This window comes from Musca autumnalis, unplaced genomic scaffold, assembly GCF_047663935.1.
Source record: "Musca autumnalis isolate F117 unplaced genomic scaffold, ASM4766393v1 scaffold_5, whole genome shotgun sequence".
Lineage (NCBI taxonomy): Eukaryota > Metazoa > Arthropoda > Insecta > Diptera > Muscidae > Musca > Musca autumnalis.
In genome coordinates this window covers 125,633,941-125,652,681 of record NW_027412088.1, presented here as the reverse complement: position 1 = coordinate 125,652,681, position 18,741 = coordinate 125,633,941, and the positions used below count along the sequence as shown (strand labels likewise).

At 38.2% G+C, this 18,741-nt stretch overlaps 2 protein-coding genes across 4 annotated transcripts in view; one reads left to right on the top strand and one right to left on the bottom strand.

Annotated features, from left to right (window-relative positions):
- The window catches only part of LOC141405249 (protein pangolin, isoforms A/H/I/S-like), a 449,154-nt gene that overhangs the window by 22,908 nt on the left and 407,505 nt on the right, over positions 1-18,741 (top strand). The window lies entirely within an intron of this gene.
- On the bottom strand, positions 272-10,666 carry LOC141386748 (uncharacterized). Its single transcript, XM_073955668.1, has 2 exons — positions 9,861-10,666; positions 272-497 (listed from the first exon to the last, which is right to left on the bottom strand). The coding sequence occupies exons 1-2, from the start codon at positions 10,664-10,666 to the stop codon at positions 272-274; spliced, it is 1,032 nt and encodes a 343-aa protein (XP_073811769.1).

The window sequence follows — 18,741 nt, the reverse complement described above, 5'->3', positions numbered from 1 at the left end:
CTGAGGTACGCTATCATTTGTCGCTCAGAGACTTAGCTTACAAAAAGTATCTTCGTGACAGAAATGTGGAGAATTGGAAGATATTTTGCCGATGTCGCAACAATGCGAAGAAAATAATTAGAAGGAAAAAAGCTATTGTGCACAAGGAGATGTTTACTAATAAATCCACCAAGGAGATTTGGTCGATTTTAAATAAGAACGGATTGACTGATAATGATAGTGAAGTCGAAGATATTGATGTTGAGAGGATAAATTGTGATTTTGTGTCTAATCAATCTGTTGATGAGTTTGATGTGTCTTGTGTTCCTTTGGGTATTGAAGATGGGTTCTCATTTCGTGCTGTTGGATATGCTGAGGTGGTGGATGCATTTAGTAAAATTAAATCCAATGCTGTTGGATATGATGGTTTCTGTCTGAAGTATTTAAAACTCTTTTTCCTTATATTGGTCATTATCTGTTGCATGTTGTTAATACATTGCTGACAACGTCTGTGTATCCTGATGTTTGGAAGATCGCGAGAATAGTTCCAATTCATAAAGGCGGTGATTCCAGGGAATATCGACCCATCTCTATAATGGCCATATTGTCCAAGATGGTGGAACATTTAATGAAGGATCAAATGCTTGGTCATATTGATAGTCTATCTTTATTGCATGATAGTCAATATGGGTTTAGGAGAAATCGTAGCACAACATCACTTCTAGTTGGGTTAACTGATAGTGTTCGGAAGACAGTTGGTGGAGGTGGTTGTTGTGTACTGTTATCCTTGGATATGCAAAAAGCCTTTGACAGGATCAACTATGCAATTTTGATAGGCAAATTGCATCGTTATTTTAATTTTTCCACATCGGGTTGCAGATTAATTTTTTCATATCTGTTTAAACGGAAGCAGTATGTTAGTTGTAAGAACCGTATTTCCACTATGCTTCCTGTGAGTAGTGGAGTTCCTCAAGGCTCAGTGCTTGGTCCTCTTCTGTTTGTTATGTACAGCTGTGTTCAAAATAATAGGAGTGCTCATTCACACCAAGGGAATGGTTGAATAAACATGGTTAAACTTCTCCATTTTGGCCTATTTTGTATTTTTTTAACATTGTTGACATCCCAACGGTCAATTCATTAGCAGAAATGTGGCAATTTGTTTTAAATTATTTACTGTTTACACCAACATTATAAATCGCCTTCACGTTTGTTGTTCAAAAAAATAGGAGTGCGGAAGAAAAAGGAAAATAAAAATATTTTTAGTTGAGTTTTAGATCAAAATTGTATATATTTAAGTTGACAGTAGTGAATCTAATAGATTCTATGAGATTTGATGGCTGTTGGAAAACAAAAGTCCTTTGGAGGTAGCCTAAAAATAGATGATTGTCCTGGCAGCGATTTTTTTCCATAATTGAGCGCTTATTGGGTAACTCAATGGATTTTGTAGACAAAACTTTAGTAATTAGAGTTTTTTGATGCTCTGGCTGTTATCTCGAACAATATATAATGATCGGTATCCTGGAAATTTGTGTATTTTGATCCTTGAGCCAAGTTAAAGTCGGTTTCCATTACCTCTTTACGTAAGGATCGGCCAAAAAAGCTTATCTATAAGACATTAATTTCTCGATCAAGTAATGTTTTGAGGTCTTCAACATCTTAACTGCACGCAGAATTCATTATTTTGTTAATTTTTGAGTAATTGAATGATTAGCACATATGAGACATTTTTCAAAACGCTTTGTTGAAAAGGAAACTTAAAAGACAAACTTTTGAAGTTGGCCTAAGATTATGTTTATTAGGTTTTGCATCGTATAATAAACAGTTTTATAATGGAACTAACCTAAATGAAGTATTTTTGAGCGAAAAACGTAAGTTTATATTGAAAAATATATTACGGCGTATACCAACCATAGTGCTATCCCAGCCTACCTATCACAAAATGGTTCAAAGTACATTTGAACCGTTCACGTTTTAAAAATTTTTTGAAAAGAAGCGAAGTTGATTGCGTACATAAGGTTAGCATCCTAAGGACTTCCAAATATTATTTGGTTGGGGGAAAAAATTCCTTATAGATACGCTTTTTTGGCCGATCCTTACCTAAAGGGCTAATGTAAACTGGCTTAAACTTCCCTTAAGGATCAAAATACACAAATTTACGGGATACCAATCATTATATATTGTTGGAGATAACATCCATAGCATCAAACAAATCTAATCGTTAAAGCTTTTGTCTACAAAATCCATTGAGTTGCCCAATAAGTGCTCAATTTATGGAAAAAATTGCTGCAAGGACAATCGCCTGTTTTTTTGGCTACCTCTAAAGGACTTTTGTTTTCAAACAGCCATCAAATCTCATAAAATCTATTGGATTTACTACTGTTAACTAAAATATTGACAATTTTGATCCTAAACTCAACAAAAAATATTTTTATCGTCCTTTTTCTTCCACACTCCTATTTTTATGAACAAAAACTTTAAAGACGATTTATAATTTTGGTGTAAACAGTAAATAATTTAAAACAGATTGCTACATTTCTGCTGATGAATTAACTGTTGGGATGTCAACAATGTTAAACAAATTCAAAATAAACCAAAATGGATAAGTTTAACCATATTTTTTGACAATTTACTTTTTTTGTACGGGCACTCCTATTATTTTGAACGCAACTGTATGTTAATGATTTGTTCAGTGTTATTAATAGTAGAAATTGTATGTCATTTGCTTTTGCAGACGATATCCAAATTTTGTTTCATGGGGAATATGTTTTTATGGATGTGCTGCAATCTTCAATTGATTTTAATGTGAATCTGTTAGTCTCGTGGTTAAACAGCAATCGTCTCTCAATCAATACCAACAAAACTAAAGCTATGTTCTTTGGCAATGTACAGTCTGACTCAGTTAATGTTTCTATTTATAGTACAGCTATAGATTTTGTAAGCTCGTTGAGGTGTCTTGGTTTGTTGCTTGATAGGGGGTTGGTATTTGATGTGCATGTGAATTCTTTAGTGTCCAAAGTTAACTTTATGTAAAGAAAGTTATACTCTACGGATTTGTGTCTTCCTAGGACTATAAGAATGCAATTAGTTCATGCGCTTATAATGTCACACTTTTTATATGGTATTGAAGTATTTGTGGGTAGTTGCGGTTTGATACTGCGTAAATTGCGACTTCTTTTTAATAGAGTAATGCGTTATGTGTTTTGTGTTCATCGTTGTGAGCATATTTCTCCTTATGTTAATGAATTTCTTGGTTGTTCTTTTGTTGATTATGTTAGCATAAGATCTATGCTGTTCTTTTATAAAATAGTTAAAATGCAAACTCCTATCTCTGTGTTTGAACTATTCACTTTTAGTAGATCGGTGAGAAATACCCAATTATGTATACCTCGTCTCAATCCTATATTGGAGAAGTCTTTTCATGTGAGAGTTGCTCGAATTTTTAATACTTTACCATCGAGCTTAAAGTTGTTCAATACATCTCTAAAATGTTATAAGGAGCATTTATTTCAATATGTCAATGATCATGGATTTTAAAGCTTGTTTTTTTCTTAATTTTTTTTTGTTTGCTTGTTTAACCCCCATTATTATAAGTCTTCTTTTGTTATAGTTTGGATTTTCCGAACAGATTTATAGCGTTCCGGTTAACTAAAAGATAAAAGTGTCTATTAAATTTCAACGTGGACATTCGTGTCAATAACTTTTAATCTGAAAAATATATTTTTAATGTTTATAAATTGGTTTATTTTGCGTTTTCAAATCCATCCAATAGTAAAAGAAGACATGTAATAACGGGCCTAAGTGTTTATAATGTCATTGCATAGCTGGTTCGGATAAATTGTGTTCAATTAATTTAATTAATTCTCTTTCGAGTTGAGCTGTTAGGCCTTTAGATATACATTGAAAAATTAGGAGTCTACCGAAGTCCCACACATCCAACCATTACACTACGTTTCACGGGTGGTAAATCCGATCTTCAGGTGTATTAGGATGTTGTTTTTGTGGCAGACGAAGGCAAAGCTTGGTAACTGGTATATATATCGAACTTCATTAGATAAATGTATATGCGAAATTATGTCAGTTAATTGAAACTCCAAACTTTTCCTATAGTCCTGCTTTGGTAATCCCATTTTTCAATGTTCACAAATACTATGGTAAGTTTTATTCCTACATCATTAGTAATTGCTCTTCTATATCAGAAGATTTTATTTTTTGATCATCAATTATTGTCTACTAAAGTTTTGACAAGTTGATGGTGGCTTAGAACGCTAAGACGCCGGCAACCTTGACACTCAGTTGTCGGAGACCCAGGTTCGAATCCCAGCCTGGCTCATGCTGAAATTATTTTTTATTTTTGCCTTATTAAGGCGAAGGCCATTTATAGTGATATTTAATTAATTCTCTTTCGAGTTGAGCTGTTAGGCCTTTAGAGATACATTGAAAAATTAGGAGTCTACCGAAGTCCCACACATCCAACCATTACACTACGTTTCACGGGTGGTAAATCCGATCTTCAGGTGTATTAGGATGTTGTTTTTGTGGCAGACGAAGGCAAAGCTTGGTAACTGGTATACAGTATCGGCCAAAACTAAAGCACCCCCTCAGTAAATTTTTTTGAAATGATAATTTTTTTATGAAAACTAAATTATAAATTTGTATTTTATTTTTCTTTTTATTTATTTATATCTTTATAATTGGAAAATACAAAAATAAGGAATTCAGAATTTAATAAACAAAAGTTAAAATTCAAAAAATATTTTAGGTCGCAAATATAAGCGGACAAAACTAAAGCACCCCCCATTTGAGGTACAGCAAAAACTATTGAAATCAATATTTCGTTGCTTATCCTCTATTCTGGATGACACAATCACATCTTTTAGGCATAAAGGATACTAAATTATTAATTATTACAGGCGAAATAATCGGTTTTCGGAAAATTTAGCTTAAATCCTCAAAATACTGAAAATCGGAAGTTACCGTTATATGGGGGCTACACCCAAACGTGAACCCAGGTCCACGATTTTTGGTGACTATGTTTTGTGACCACTATTAACCCTAAGTACCAAATTACAGCTAATTTAGTAGGAAAATGTGGCTTAAATATCCGAAATACCGAAGATCGGAAGGTACCGCTATAAGGGGGCTATACCAAAACATTAGCCGATATTGTTCATATTCATCCAAAAATGATGCTACCGCATCCACTAGTCAAATACAATACGCTAACGTTTAAAAATTAGCAAAAGAACGAATTGCAGAAGAAAGATAGACGCCGGCTTATTCAGTCGACGACCAGCAAAAAAAAAAACCTTTCATATCGACTAAAAATGAAGGAGCCAGACTGGCATTCGCCAAGACCCATTTGAACTGTTTTCCGATGAATCTATGTTTAATTTAAAGTATTCAGATGGTAAAAGGCTTGGACCAAATGGGCAACCGTTAAATCCTAAATATTGCAAAGACGCTGTAAAACATGGAGGCGGAAGGTTTTTTGCTGGTCGTCGACTGAATAAGCCGGCGTCTACCGTTCTTTTGCAATTCGTTCTTTTGCTAATTTTTAAACCTAAGGGATTTATATTTGACCAGAGAATGCTGTAGCATAATTTTTGGATGAATATGAACAATATCGGCTAATGTTTTGGTATAGCCCCCTTATAGCGGTACCTTCCGATCTTCGGTATTTCGGATATTTAAGCCACATTTTCCTACTAAATTAGCTGTAATTTGGTACTTAGGGTTAATAGTGGTCACAAAACATATTCACCAAAAATCGTGGACCTGGGTTCACGTTTGGGTGTAGCCCCCATATAACGGTAACTTCCGATTTTCAGTATTTTGAGGATTTAAGCTAAATTTTCCGAAAACCGATTATTTCGCCTGCAATAATTAATAATTTAGTATCCTTTATGCCTAAAAGATGTGATTGTGTCATCCAGAATAGAGGATAAGCAACGAAATATTGATTTCAATAGTTTTTGCTGTACCTCAAATGGGGGGGTGCTTTAGTTTTGTCGGCTTATATTTGCGACTTAAAATGTTTTTTGAATTTTAACTTTTGTTTATTGAATTCCGGTCTCCTTATTTTTGTATTTTTCAATTATAAAGATATAAATAAATAAAAAGAAAAATAAAAAATAAATTTATAATTTAGTTTTCATAAAAAAATGATCATTTCAAAAAAAATTACTGAGGGGGTGCTTTAGTTTTGGCCGATACTGTATATATCGAACTTCATTAGTGTTGTACTCTTATGTTTGAGTATAAGATTTAGTTGTGCTTTTATGTTATAAATAAAAGACTTATTGATAAATTAACAAACTTAAGCAAGATTTATTCTGTTTAATTCTGGAAACTGAAATACGTTACAATAGTTGATGTGCGTGTTAATACTTGTGGTGTAATACAATGACTGTGTTGTCTGAATGACTGAAAGAGACTGACTGAGTGAGAAAGAGTATAGCATGAGGGTAGCAAGTGTGTGTGTGTGTGTATGTATAATAACAATGATGCCTAGTTTCTGATTGTTTACAGTAGAACCCTAACATCTCCCTTTTTGAGACTTCTCGGGGGTCCGGGATACTGGCTGTACAGGGTTTCTTCGAGAAGTGATGCGTTGTGGGTGCATAACCGGTGATGATGGTGGAGTTGTGAAATCTTCTTCCGTTGGTGGACTAATGTTGAAGTCTTCTAGTAGAATTTGAAGAGGAAGATTATCATTTTGCTCTGCAGGTACATTTTCATCGGTTTCTCTTGGTCTGAGTTGATCTGCGTGAGATCTCACAAGAATTTGTCTCTTATCCACTTGAATGAGAGTGTTGTAGGTAACATTTCCCACTTTGTTGATAATTTCACCTGGAACCCAGTAGCTTTTATTACCTTTGAAGTGTTTAGCGTAGACAAGATCTCCAGTGATGAAATTTCGTTGTTTTGTACCATGTTTCCGGTTGTATTGTTTCTCCATTTGAATGTTTCTCTCTCTGCTCGCTGGTGGAGGCTTTGTTATTAAATCGAAAACTGTTCTCATTTTTCGACCTAGGAATGATTCCGCTGGAGAGAGTTCATTAGGTGAGTTTTTGTTCGGTGTTGAACGATACACTTCTAAGAATGTTTGTAGTGCATTAGATGCCGTCTCCTTTCCCTCTGATTTTTTTAAAGATCGTTTGAGAGTATCGACGAATCTTTCTGCTTGACCATTGGAACTTGGGTGATATCGAACTGTTCGTGTGTGTTTGATTCCTCGTTGAGAACTCCAATTTTCAAAATCCGCTGAGGAAAATTGTGTTCCATTGTCGGATACGATTTGTTCAGGATTTCCAAACTGTGAACAATAAGTTGTTAGTAACCTTAATGTTGCTGCGGTCGTGGTTGATGAAGTTTCATATATGACGGGATATTTGGAATATGAATCCACTATTACGAGGTAGTAAATGCTTTTTACAGGACCTGCGTAATCTATGTGAACACGTTCGAGAACGCGTGTTGTTGTGGGCCAAGGACAAAGGTTGGTTTTGATGGGACTTTTTGCTGCGAGTTGGCAATTGTTGCATTTCTTGACGTAAGTCTCTATGTCCTTGTCTATGTTTGGCCAATATACGTAGCTGCGTGCGATAGATTTGCTTCTTTCTGTTCCTATGTGTCCGCGATGCAGTTGTTTGAGAATTTGTTTTCTGTAGCATTCGGGTACTATTATGCGCGTATTGAACATAAGACAATCATCTGTTATTGATATTGAATCTTGCCTGTTGAAATATGGAAGAATTGAAGAATCTATGCTGTTTTTGTTTTCTGGCCAGCCGTTGTATACGTAGTTTGAAACTGTTTGTAAGGTTGAATCCTTTTTGGTTGCATCCTGTATCATTTTGAAGCTAACTGGCAGTGTTGATACGGCGTCTGTGATGTCATATCTTATGTCGTTTTCTAAGTTGATTGAAGCTATGATGTACTCGTCTGATGGTTTTTCATGTGCGCTTATCAATCTTGACAGAACGTCTGCATGTCCAAAATCCTTTGTATTGGTATACTTTATATCGAAATCGTAGGTGAGAAGGATGAGAGCCCAACGTTGTAACCTGTTCGCGGTGTAGACCGGAATACCTTTTTTGGAACCAAATATGGTGAGCAATGGCTTATGGTCGGTATGTAGGGTGAATTTTCTTCCGAAAATCATTTTGTGGAAACGTTGTACGGCGAAAACTAGTGCTAGTCCTTCTTTTTCGATTTTACTGTAATTTCGCTCCGTTGGAGTAAGTGATCTTGAGACGTGATGAATGGCTTTGACACTGTTGTCTGGGTAAGTATGGTATATTACCGCTCCGATGCCATGTGATGATGCGTCCGCTGCAATGTGAATTGGCAATGCTGGATTGTAATGAGATAGTAGTAAATCCGATGTTAGAATGCGTTTGAATTCGTTGAGAGATTGTTGACATTCTTTGGTCCAAATGAATTTGTGATCTTTTTTTAAGAGATCATCTAGTGGTTTTCGGATGTTTCTCATGTTGTAGACATACTTTCCATAGTGGTTTATGGAGCCTAGTAAAGATCGTACTTCTGAAATGTTTTCAGGGACCTTCAGATTCTGTATTGCAAGAATTTTATTTGGATCAGGTCGTATGCCATTTTTATCTATGATTTGACCTAGATACTTGATTGATGGTTTGAAAAATTGACATTTTTCGAATTTGAGTTTGAACCCGTAATCTTGAATTTTCTGTAATAACAAATTAAGATTAGTTTTGTGATCGTGAAGAGATCTACTTGCCAAGACTATGTCGTCTATGTACGCTCGTGCTCCTTGGATGCCTGTGCATAGCTCATCCATGATTCGCTGGAAGGATCCTGGTGCTGATTTTATACCTGGAGTGAGGCGATTAAATCTGTATAACCCTTTGTGAGTATTAATAGTTAGCAAGTCTTTGCTTTGATCGTCGACTTCTACTTGTAGATATGCGTCAGAGAGATCCAAATGACTAAATATCATACAATCGTGACAATCTGAGAGAATTTCTTCAGGAGTGGGCAGAGGATACTGATTTGGTTCAATTGAATTGTTGAGACCCGTGGAATAGTCTGCACAAATTCTAATTTTTCCGTTCCTTCTACTCACGACTATTGGCGCTGCAAATTTTGAAGAATTGACTGGTGTGATGATATTTGCTTTTTCAAGTCTATCTAGCTCTGTTTCTATTTCTGTTCTCACGGCATATGGTACTGGGCGTTTTGCAATGAATGTTTCTTTTGCGTCTGGAAGAAGTTTAATATGCACTTTGGTTTTTGTACAAAGGCCAAGACTGCTGTTGTCGAAAACAGGTTTGAACTTGCTTCTCAGGTTTGATATGTATTCATCGTTTGATATTTGGCGACACCAAGCTGAAATTGGTTTGTCCCAAAGGTTAAAACTTTGTATCCAGTCGATACCCATTATGTTTAAGTTATCGATTTCCGTGACGTAACATTGTAGAGTTAGCGTTTTGTCTGATACCGTTATGTTGCATTGACACTTTCCGATTAGGCTGATGCTGTTGGAATTCACGTCTGTTGCAGTATCATTTGTTTTGTGTACGTGAGGCTTACCTATGTATTCCCATGTTGATCGTGATATGATTGAAATATCGGATGCTGTGTCGATTTGTAATTTGACTTGTTTCTTGTTTATTTCCACGGTGGTATATTTTCGCAATTGTTGAAATTGGAGTTGCTTCGAAGAGAATACAGCGTTGGCGTTGTATTTTGTTTTGTCCGACTTGACTGCAGTTTTGTCTGTAGTGGACTTGCCTCGTTTTGCGCTTTTGCAAAAGTTATCCTTGTGACCTGTCTGCTGACAATTTGAACATTTATGATTTTTAAATGGACAGTATTTTGAGTAATGCATGTCTCCGCATAACCAGCAGGGTGTTTTAGGAATTTTATGGGAATGCTTGTTGTTGTTCTTGGCGAATTTCTTGACTGCGCAAATTGATTGCGATTGATGCTCGATCAATGTATTGTCTGTTTTCAAATCCATGAGTCGTTGAGTTTCATCTACAAGCGTGTCTAGAGTTGTGGAGTCCTTTGCTTCGTCTAGCAATTTGAGTAAACGTAAGCGAATGTCGTTGTCTTTGCTTGATTGTAAACCCAAGACATAGATTAGACACTTGAATTGATCCACTTGCATTTCATTTAGCTTGAAGAGTTCGCACTGTAAGTTAACTCTTCCGGCGTATTCCTTATAGTCTTCTCCTTCAAGTTTTTTCATTTGCAAACACTTGTAGCGTTGAGACACTTGAGTTTCTACCTTACCAAATAGTTTGTTAAGTTTCGCCAAGGTGTCTTTGAGACTCATTTCTGTTGGATTCTTTGGAAGAACGTAGTTCCTGAATCTTTCGTGAACACTGTTTGACATCTTTCTCCAGAGTAACGCAACTTTGTCATGATCGTCCAGAGATTGGGCTTCTTTTTCGAAGACATGTTGGTAGCGATTGTACCACGCTTGAAAAATTAATCCGCTTTCCGGTTCATAAACGAAGTCTGTCATGGAATGTGAAAGAGATTCCATCAATGCTGCTTTTGAAGTGCTGGGACTCGTAGCATCTTTGGTGTTTCCAGTACTCTGTGCTTGAAGTAGATTTGTTAATTGTTGCAGTAACTGCGTTTGAAGATTCATAGCCGCTTGCTGTTCAGCTAGTAATTTCACAATGTTCTCGCTTGACATTTTATGTGCAGTTGATTTTTGCGTAGATGAATTGAAATTAAAAAATTTATTTCCTTATTCACCGTCCTCGTCGCCAGTTGTTGTACTCTTATGTTTGAGTATAAGATTTAGTTGTGCTTTTATGTTATAAATAAAAGACTTATTGATAAATTAACAAACTTAAGCAAGATTTATTCTGTTTAATTCTGGAAACTGAAATACGTTACAATAGTTGATGTGCGTGTTAATACTTGTGGTGTAATACAATGACTGTGTTGTCTGAATGACTGAAAGAGACTGACTGAGTGAGAAAGAGTATAGCATGAGGGTAGCAAGTGTGTGTGTGTGTGTATGTATAATAACAATGATGCCTAGTTTCTGATTGTTTACAGTAGAACCCTAACAATTAGATAAATGTATATGCGAAATTATGTCAGTTAATTGAAACTCCAAACTTTTCCTATAGTCCTGCTTTGGTAATCCCATTTTTCAATGTTCACAAATACTATGGTAAGTTTTATTCCTACATCATTAGTAATTGCTCTTCTATATCAGAAGATTTTATTTTTTGATCATCAATTATTGTCTACTAAAGTTTTGACAAGTTGATGGTGGCTTAGAACGCTAAGACGCCGGCAACCTTGACACTCAGTTGTCGGAGACCCAGGTTCGAATCCCAGCCTGGCTCATGCTGAAATTATTTTTTATTTTTGCCTTATTAAGGCGAAGGCCATTTATAGTGATATTTAATTAATTCTCTTTCGAGTTGAGCTGTTAGGCCTTTAGAGATACATTGAAAAATTAGGAGTCTACCGAAGTCCCACACATCCAACCATTACACTACGTTTCACGGGTGGTAAATCCGATCTTCAGGTGTATTAGGATGTTGTTTTTGTGGCAGACGAAGGCAAAGCTTGGTAACTGGTATATATATCGAACTTCATTAGATAAATGTATATGCGAAATTATGTCAGTTAATTGAAACTCCAAACTTTTCCTATAGTCAATTAAATTTTTATTTATTTCTACTTTTTTCAATTATATTTTTTCTAGTGTGATATAAAATTAAATTTTGCCTATCTTAAACTTATATACATTATTATATTAGTTTTAAGTTTTCGGAGTAGTAACTTTATTGTTGTATTTGCAACCGTTTTGGCCCTGTGGGCTAGGTACTGTGTTTTTAATAAAAATAAATTGAATTGAATTAATATTGAATTGCCTTGTCAAAGAAGATGATCTGGAAAAACACATATGTTTACATTTATTCAAATTTAAATCCATACAATTTATTTTGCACCATTGAAAAAGGTTATTTAAATCAGTTTGAAGTAAATCAGCTTGCATCAGAGAATTATGAGAAATGAATAACTTAACATCATCAGCGTACATTAGCAATTTGGAGTACATTATTGAACTTGGCAAATCGTTTATAAACAAAAGAAAAAGAACCGGTCCAAGGTGACTTCCCTGTGGAACACCCGACGGAACAAAAATCGACTTTGATAAACATCCCTCAAACAGAACAATTTGAGATCTATTTTGCAAATAGGATGCTATCCAGCCTATATAATCTAATTTATGTAGCAGAAGCTTATGATGGACTCTGTCAAAAGCTTTGCTAAAATCTGCTTAGATTGTATCAGTCTGATAACGCTGAACAAATCCTTTTATTACAATCGATGTAAATTCAATCAGATTTGTTATTGTTGAGAGACCACTGCGGAAACCATGTTGATATGGACTTAGCATGGGTTGAATTTTGATGGAAATTACATCCGTGATTAGTTTTTCAAATAGTTTAGGAATTGCTCTTAATTTTGCAATTCCTCTATAATTCGAAACATTTGATAGACTGCCAAAATTGTGTAGAGGAATAATGTAAGATTTTTTCCATAAAGTTGGAAAATGACCAAATTTAAGGGAATAATTAAACAGTTGTGTTAAAGGAGTTGATAATGTAGCGGAACAAAACTTAAGAATTGTACTGGGAATCCCGTCAGGGTCTGGACTTTTTATTGACTTTAAAGTTCGTAAACTTCTGGAAACGTCTTGAGTTTTTAAATAAGGCATACTTATTTGGTCTATCTTAGATAACTTGTAAGGGTAAGGGTCTCTAATTTGACAAACTGCACTTGAATAGGTTGTAGTAAAGAATTTTTTAAAACCTTCAGCTATATCAGAGTTATTTACAAGTTCTTGGTCATTGAATTTCAGAATAGTTGGTTTAGAGGAAACTTTTCTTTTCAAGTTAACAAATTCATAAAAGGATTTTGGATTTGATTTAAAATTATCCTTAATCTTGTTGAGGTAAAGATTATACAACCTACTGGACTCTAAAGTATACTTGGATCGAGCAAGGAAATAATTGGCATAGTCTATAGAAGAGCCAGTTTTTTATATTTCCGAAAAAGCTTATTCTTGGAATTTTTTATAGACGAAAGTTCGGATGTTATCCATGGATATTTACCAGAGTTTTTCATTCTGACATTAGGGACACACTCTGAGACAAATTTATTAAGGATATCATAAAATTTAATTATTACAAATTCAAGGTCTTCGTGACTCTTACATAGACATACTGATGTCCAGTCTACAGAAGATATAAGGGAGTTGAGCTTTCTAAAATCGTTTTTTTTTTTTTAAATCAGACACGGATTTCATTAATTCAAAACAAGTAAGCCAAGGCTACAGTCGGACGGGGCCGACCATGCAATACCCTACACCTTTACCCTTGGGAATTAGCTTTCCACATACCAACATTTTTAACAAAATAATTGTTTCGCTTTATTGCAATTTTCATTAGGGGGAAGATCAGTAGTTCTATTTTCATATGTAGTATACTTTGCCGGTATATGCCCTCCAGGAAATAAAATATAGACCAAAAATATTTTTTTTTGTATTTTTCATACAAGATCATTTTTCATATAAGATCATTATCCAAAACTATAGGCATCTTCCTCTACCTAACTCCCAACCTCGTGCAAAATTTCGTGATTATTGGGCTATAATTGCGACCTCTAGTGTGTTTATCATTACACTACAAACAAATAACAGGGTATATTAGGCTGTAACTCTGTTATCTTATCATGTACACTAACACAATTGACATCAATAGAAAGGTCAAGCGTTCCTCTTCCAAGTATAGCTTACTTGCCCGGAATGTCTCTTCCAAGAATAAAGATTTAAGCTGTATACTAAAATTTTTCACAATTTTCACACAAAAGTTTTGGTCCATTTAACCCTCTAAATATTATCTGATCGCCAACTCCAATTACAAGCTACTTCTTCGTCATATAATCTTACCTTACTTAAAATTTCGAGGCGATCTGACTATTATTGCGACCTACAGAGCATCTACAAAATCGGATAAAAATTATGTTTTTGGTCCATTTCACCCGCTAAATATTTCACGATCATCACCAATTAAAATAGCGATCTATTCTGATATGAAACCGACCTTCATACCAAATTTTGTGACGATCGGTCCGTAATTGCGGCCTGGAGTTTGATTACAATTTATAATGGACAGACGGACACACGGACGGACGGACACACATCTCAAAAGATATGAAGATTGGTATACCACATTGGGGGTCTCCGACGAATATTTCGCGGTGTTACACGAATTTTTACCAAAACAAACTTATAATACCCTTTCCACATTGTGGTGTAGGGTATAATGAGTTTCTACTATGTTATTATTTATCATGGGTATACATAATGTAGGGTGATGATTGTCTTCAGGTGAAGAAATTGGAAAAATTTGGGTTATTTCGAAATATTGTGTAGGTTAGGTTAGGTTAGGTTTGGGGATGTGTAGTCAATATATATGTATATTGACTACGCCACTCGGAGACCTTTCGGTCCATTGTGATCATCCATAAAGAAAAAGGAGGTTCAGAATTACCTGAAAAGAGAAGAGAAAAGAGAGAAGAATAAAGAAAAAAGGGGGGTGTGGTTTGGAGAATAATAATAAAAGAATTAATTATAAGAAATAATGAAGATGCAATAAAGACAGAGAGGGTGGTTTTTTGGCGATGGTGGAAAAAACTGTCAGAGAAGTAGTTACGCTTATGGGTCGCGCCGTCCCAGCCACTTCAGATTTTTAATGATGTTGTTTATGATTGTTGGTTCCATGTTTGAGTAGAAGGTTAGGCTTGGAGGAAAGCGTACTCCTGTTAGTCTATACCGCTTTCGAGTTAACATCGGGCAACGACATAGAATATGCTCGATCGTCTCCGTTTCCTCCTCATCTTCACAGAGCCTGCAATAGTCCACTCCATCATCCTGCCATTTGCCGATAAAAGCTCGGATGTAGCAATGGCCGGTAATGACTCCCGTCAATACCCTGATTTCTGATTTACTCAGACTTAAAAGCGAAGTTGTTCTCTTTGTTGAAAGATTCGGCCAAATGGCCCTTGACACGTTGCACCTTGGTTCATTATGCCATAGTTCCTTGGCCTGTTCTTCAAAGAACGTCTCCACCTTCCGAAAAACGTGACATATGGGTGGTTTAATAGAAACAGTGATAGCTTGACTTGTTGATTGAGATCCGTGTCTTGCCAATTCATCTGCCTTCTCGTTTCCCACAATGTCACAGTGACCCGGTACCCAGCAGAGTCGGACAGCGTTAGTTAGGTTCGCCAAAGCAGTTCTACACTCAAGAACGGCCTCAGACTTGATATTGGGGGATTTGATGGCTTTAAGAGCCGGCTGGCTATCAACGAAGATAGTCACCGGTTCAAAGATTTCAGCATCCAGACTTTTTATCAACTCTGCGGCCATTTTGATCGCGAAGATTTCTGCTTGGAAAACGCTACAGTCGCTGTTCAACCTATAGGAGTACTCGAGGCAAAGCTTTTCGCAGTAGACGCCAGCTCCGGTACCTTCTTCCATCTTGGAACCGTCTGTATAGAAAGCCAGACCGTCCAGAGGAGGGTTACCACGGATCCAGTCATCTCTACTAGGGATAACGACCTCAAAATCATCAAATCTATGGATTGGTGATAAGTAGTCGCTGAACTTCCCCTGCTGATTTAAGCCAAGGTTTGGCCCTAGCTCTCGAAGAATGCATGCATGACCATAGGTGCTGTCACGCCAACGATTCAATTCATGTAGCCTTAGAGCACTACGTGCTGCTTGACCTTTGATGCTAATTCTCGTGGGCAAGAGGTTTAGCATCGCGTTCAGAGCTGCTTGTGGTGTACTTCTAAAAGCTCCAGTTATCAGGATCGAGGCTGCCCTTTGCACCTTGTCTATGCTGCCCGAGTTCGACTTGTGTCGAAGCGCATGCCACCAGACAAGACATCCGTAGGATAGGATGGGTCTCACCACAGTATTATACAACCAGTGTATAATAGCTGGATTTAGACCCCAACTTTTCCCAATCGAATTCTTACATGAATAGAGTGCGATCATACCTCTCTTCGTCCGTTCCTCGACGTTCCTTTTCCATCTCAGTTGAGAATCCAGGATTGTACCTAGGTATTTGGCCTCAGGAGATAGATGCAACTGCACTCCATCCAATGTTGGTGGTATGAAGTCGCCAAGCTTACGCTTTCTGGTGAACAATACCAGTTCTGTTTTCGTTGGATTTACACCAAGGCCATTTGTGGTGGCCCAACGAGACAGCCCCAGTGAAAATGGTGGGCGTTGGCGTCACATCCAAGGATAACGTTACAAACGCCCAGGTTCTCCTTCAGCAGCCTGTGTACCCCCTGATTTGGTGGATCAGGGTCCTCATACGGCATGTAGATTGAGGACAGGAGAGTGGCCTTCTCCCTGCCGTTCTCCAGTCGCACCGTGCACATGTCTCCATTACTGTAATTAGATAGAAAGATTAGATTGAGGTTCTTCCTACCTACCACACAGGTCCTCACCTTGTCCCCTTCGGACGATGCAAAGACCTCGAAGTTGGCATTGTTCAGTCCAGAGACCTTATTTTTATATATATAAGGTTCCTGGACTAGAACAATGTCTACCTCTGAGTTCGTGAGGGACAGGAGTAGTTCGGCGGCAGCTGCTTTACAATGATGCAGATTAATCTGCAAAATGCGTAGCACCTGCCGCCTGCCTACTCCTACTGACTTCCGCGAGGTGGACTCAGTCGGAACCGAACCCATCCTGAACCGAAGTTCAGTTTTCCCTCACGAATCTTAAGGTACTCCTCTCCTGAGGAGTCTACCGCCATCTTAATGTCCATCCCTCCATTCTCCTTACAAGGGGTGAGACTCATTACAGTCCAGTCCTTAGTAAGGAGACCGGGGTTCTGGAGCTCCAGCATCCTCAGCAGAAGTTCCTTATCCACGGTAGGTGGGGGAACCCATGCTGGGAAAACCTTCCTGGACGGAATCTCCGTTATAGACACCGCAGCAATTTTTGCCCCCTCCCAAAGTTCATCAAAGCCATTAACTGTCTTCTTAAGGTACTCTTGCGAGCTCCTGTTGAGACATTTAATGACTTTAACTCCCTTGTGAAGGAAGGCGCCACCAAACTGACGGTCACCCTGGTTCGCCTCAGTGGACACAATGGTTAAACGAAGCCGAGTCTCGAAGAGCAACCAGTGACTTTCGCTGATTTTCCCGAAGGGGTCAGCTCGGTCGATGATTGCTACTAGGAGCTCGTCATCGTTTGCCACCGTGGCCGTTTTGGCGTAGGGTTTCCTACGTCCTCGCTCACGTGCCTTGGTAACAGCTTTTCCTGAGGAGGTGGACGCCTTCTCAGTACTGGTGCTGCTTCCCTTGGCTTTGTGAGCAAGGACACCAGCATAGGAGTTCGCCGTGTTGACCGTCTGAGAGATCATCGTCTTCTTTGGCGAAGGCTGAGGGCCTTCTGAAGAGCGAACTCGCTTCACAGTCTTTGACTGCGAGGACTTGTTCGTCTTCTCCGAAGTCGATGGTGTCCCAGTCGATCCACCCGTCGTTACTCCCGAGTGGTTTGCGCAGGTCTTAGGCACCTTCTGTTCGTCCGCTTTACCCTCATTAGTTGGGGTAGGAGCCGGATTTGGGACAGTCACCTTCTCAAGTTGACTACTCTTACGAGAATCATTTGGAGTCGGATTATGCCCCTTATCCTTTTCCAGTCCCTTCTGGCTCGGGTTCGGCTTCGGAACAGCTTTAGGTTCCACCTTGCTGTCAGAAGCAGCAGGCTTCACCTCCACCTTTTTGCTTGTCGCCGCAGTCTCTACTGAGTCTTTGGCTGAAGCTGAAGCAGGGTTCGGGAGAAAGATTTTGTCCACCAGGAGCTCGCATCTGGGTGCATTTGGATAAATTCTTTCGAATTTCCGCATGTACTTCAGCTTGCTCTTGATGAACATGATCTCTCTCCTAGTATGCGAGCTCGCGTCCCTTCCCACGAACTTGCGCAGATACGAAGCTGCACGCTTGTAGTGCCTCGTATCTGAAGCCTCTTTGGCGGAAATTGCGTCTGCGTCGGTGTCCGTCGATGAGGTTTCCTTGGATTCCCCAACGCAGGCCGGAGACTCAGAGTCAGTGGCAATTGTTGGAGCTTCCGTTGATTCCCCCTCGATGGTCATCGACTTAGAGTCAGTGGCTGTTGATGGATCATCTCTAGGTTCTCCATCAACATCCATTGACTCCGTGGCAATCTGCCTTCGAAGCTTAGTATCGGCTGGTGCCGATACAGGACCAGACTGGTTGCGACTTGTCTGTGGTTGCGAACCAAGGTTCACAACCTCTTCGACCACATCACCGTCAGTGGACATGTCGTCATCAGACCTTCTTGTTGACTCAGCTGGGATCACCGTAATGTCCAGTTCGTCGTCAGTGAGGGTGAGATTGTTGAGCATGTCCTCTGGTGGTACGGTCGGAACAAGTCTCTCCAGTTGGTCAAGGAGTTCCCTACTCTGTCTCTCCAGACTGTCCCCAATCACTGTGAGATGTAGGTCGTCCCCGCCCAAAACTTCGGTCCTGTCAGCCGTGGACTGATTAACACCAGTTTTGGCTAAAGCATTATCCTTTTGAAAAACCGGTCCGTCAACAATAATTCGGGTTGTATATACTGCACTTGTAGCAGTTACGGCTGTAGGTGCCAAGGCATCCACACCTGAGACAGCCGGATCACAATCGCTTGAT

Bases quoted from the DNA above. Each gene is read 5' to 3' on its own strand.
- LOC141386748 (XM_073955668.1), bottom strand. From the start codon at position 10,666: ATGTCAAGCGAGAACATTGTGAAATTACTAGCTGAACAGCAAGCGGCT. The intron at 498-9,860 runs GTTATGCGGAGA...TCCAAACATCAG, and splicing joins ATTCCTAAAACACCCTGCTG to GATACACAGACGTTGTCAGC.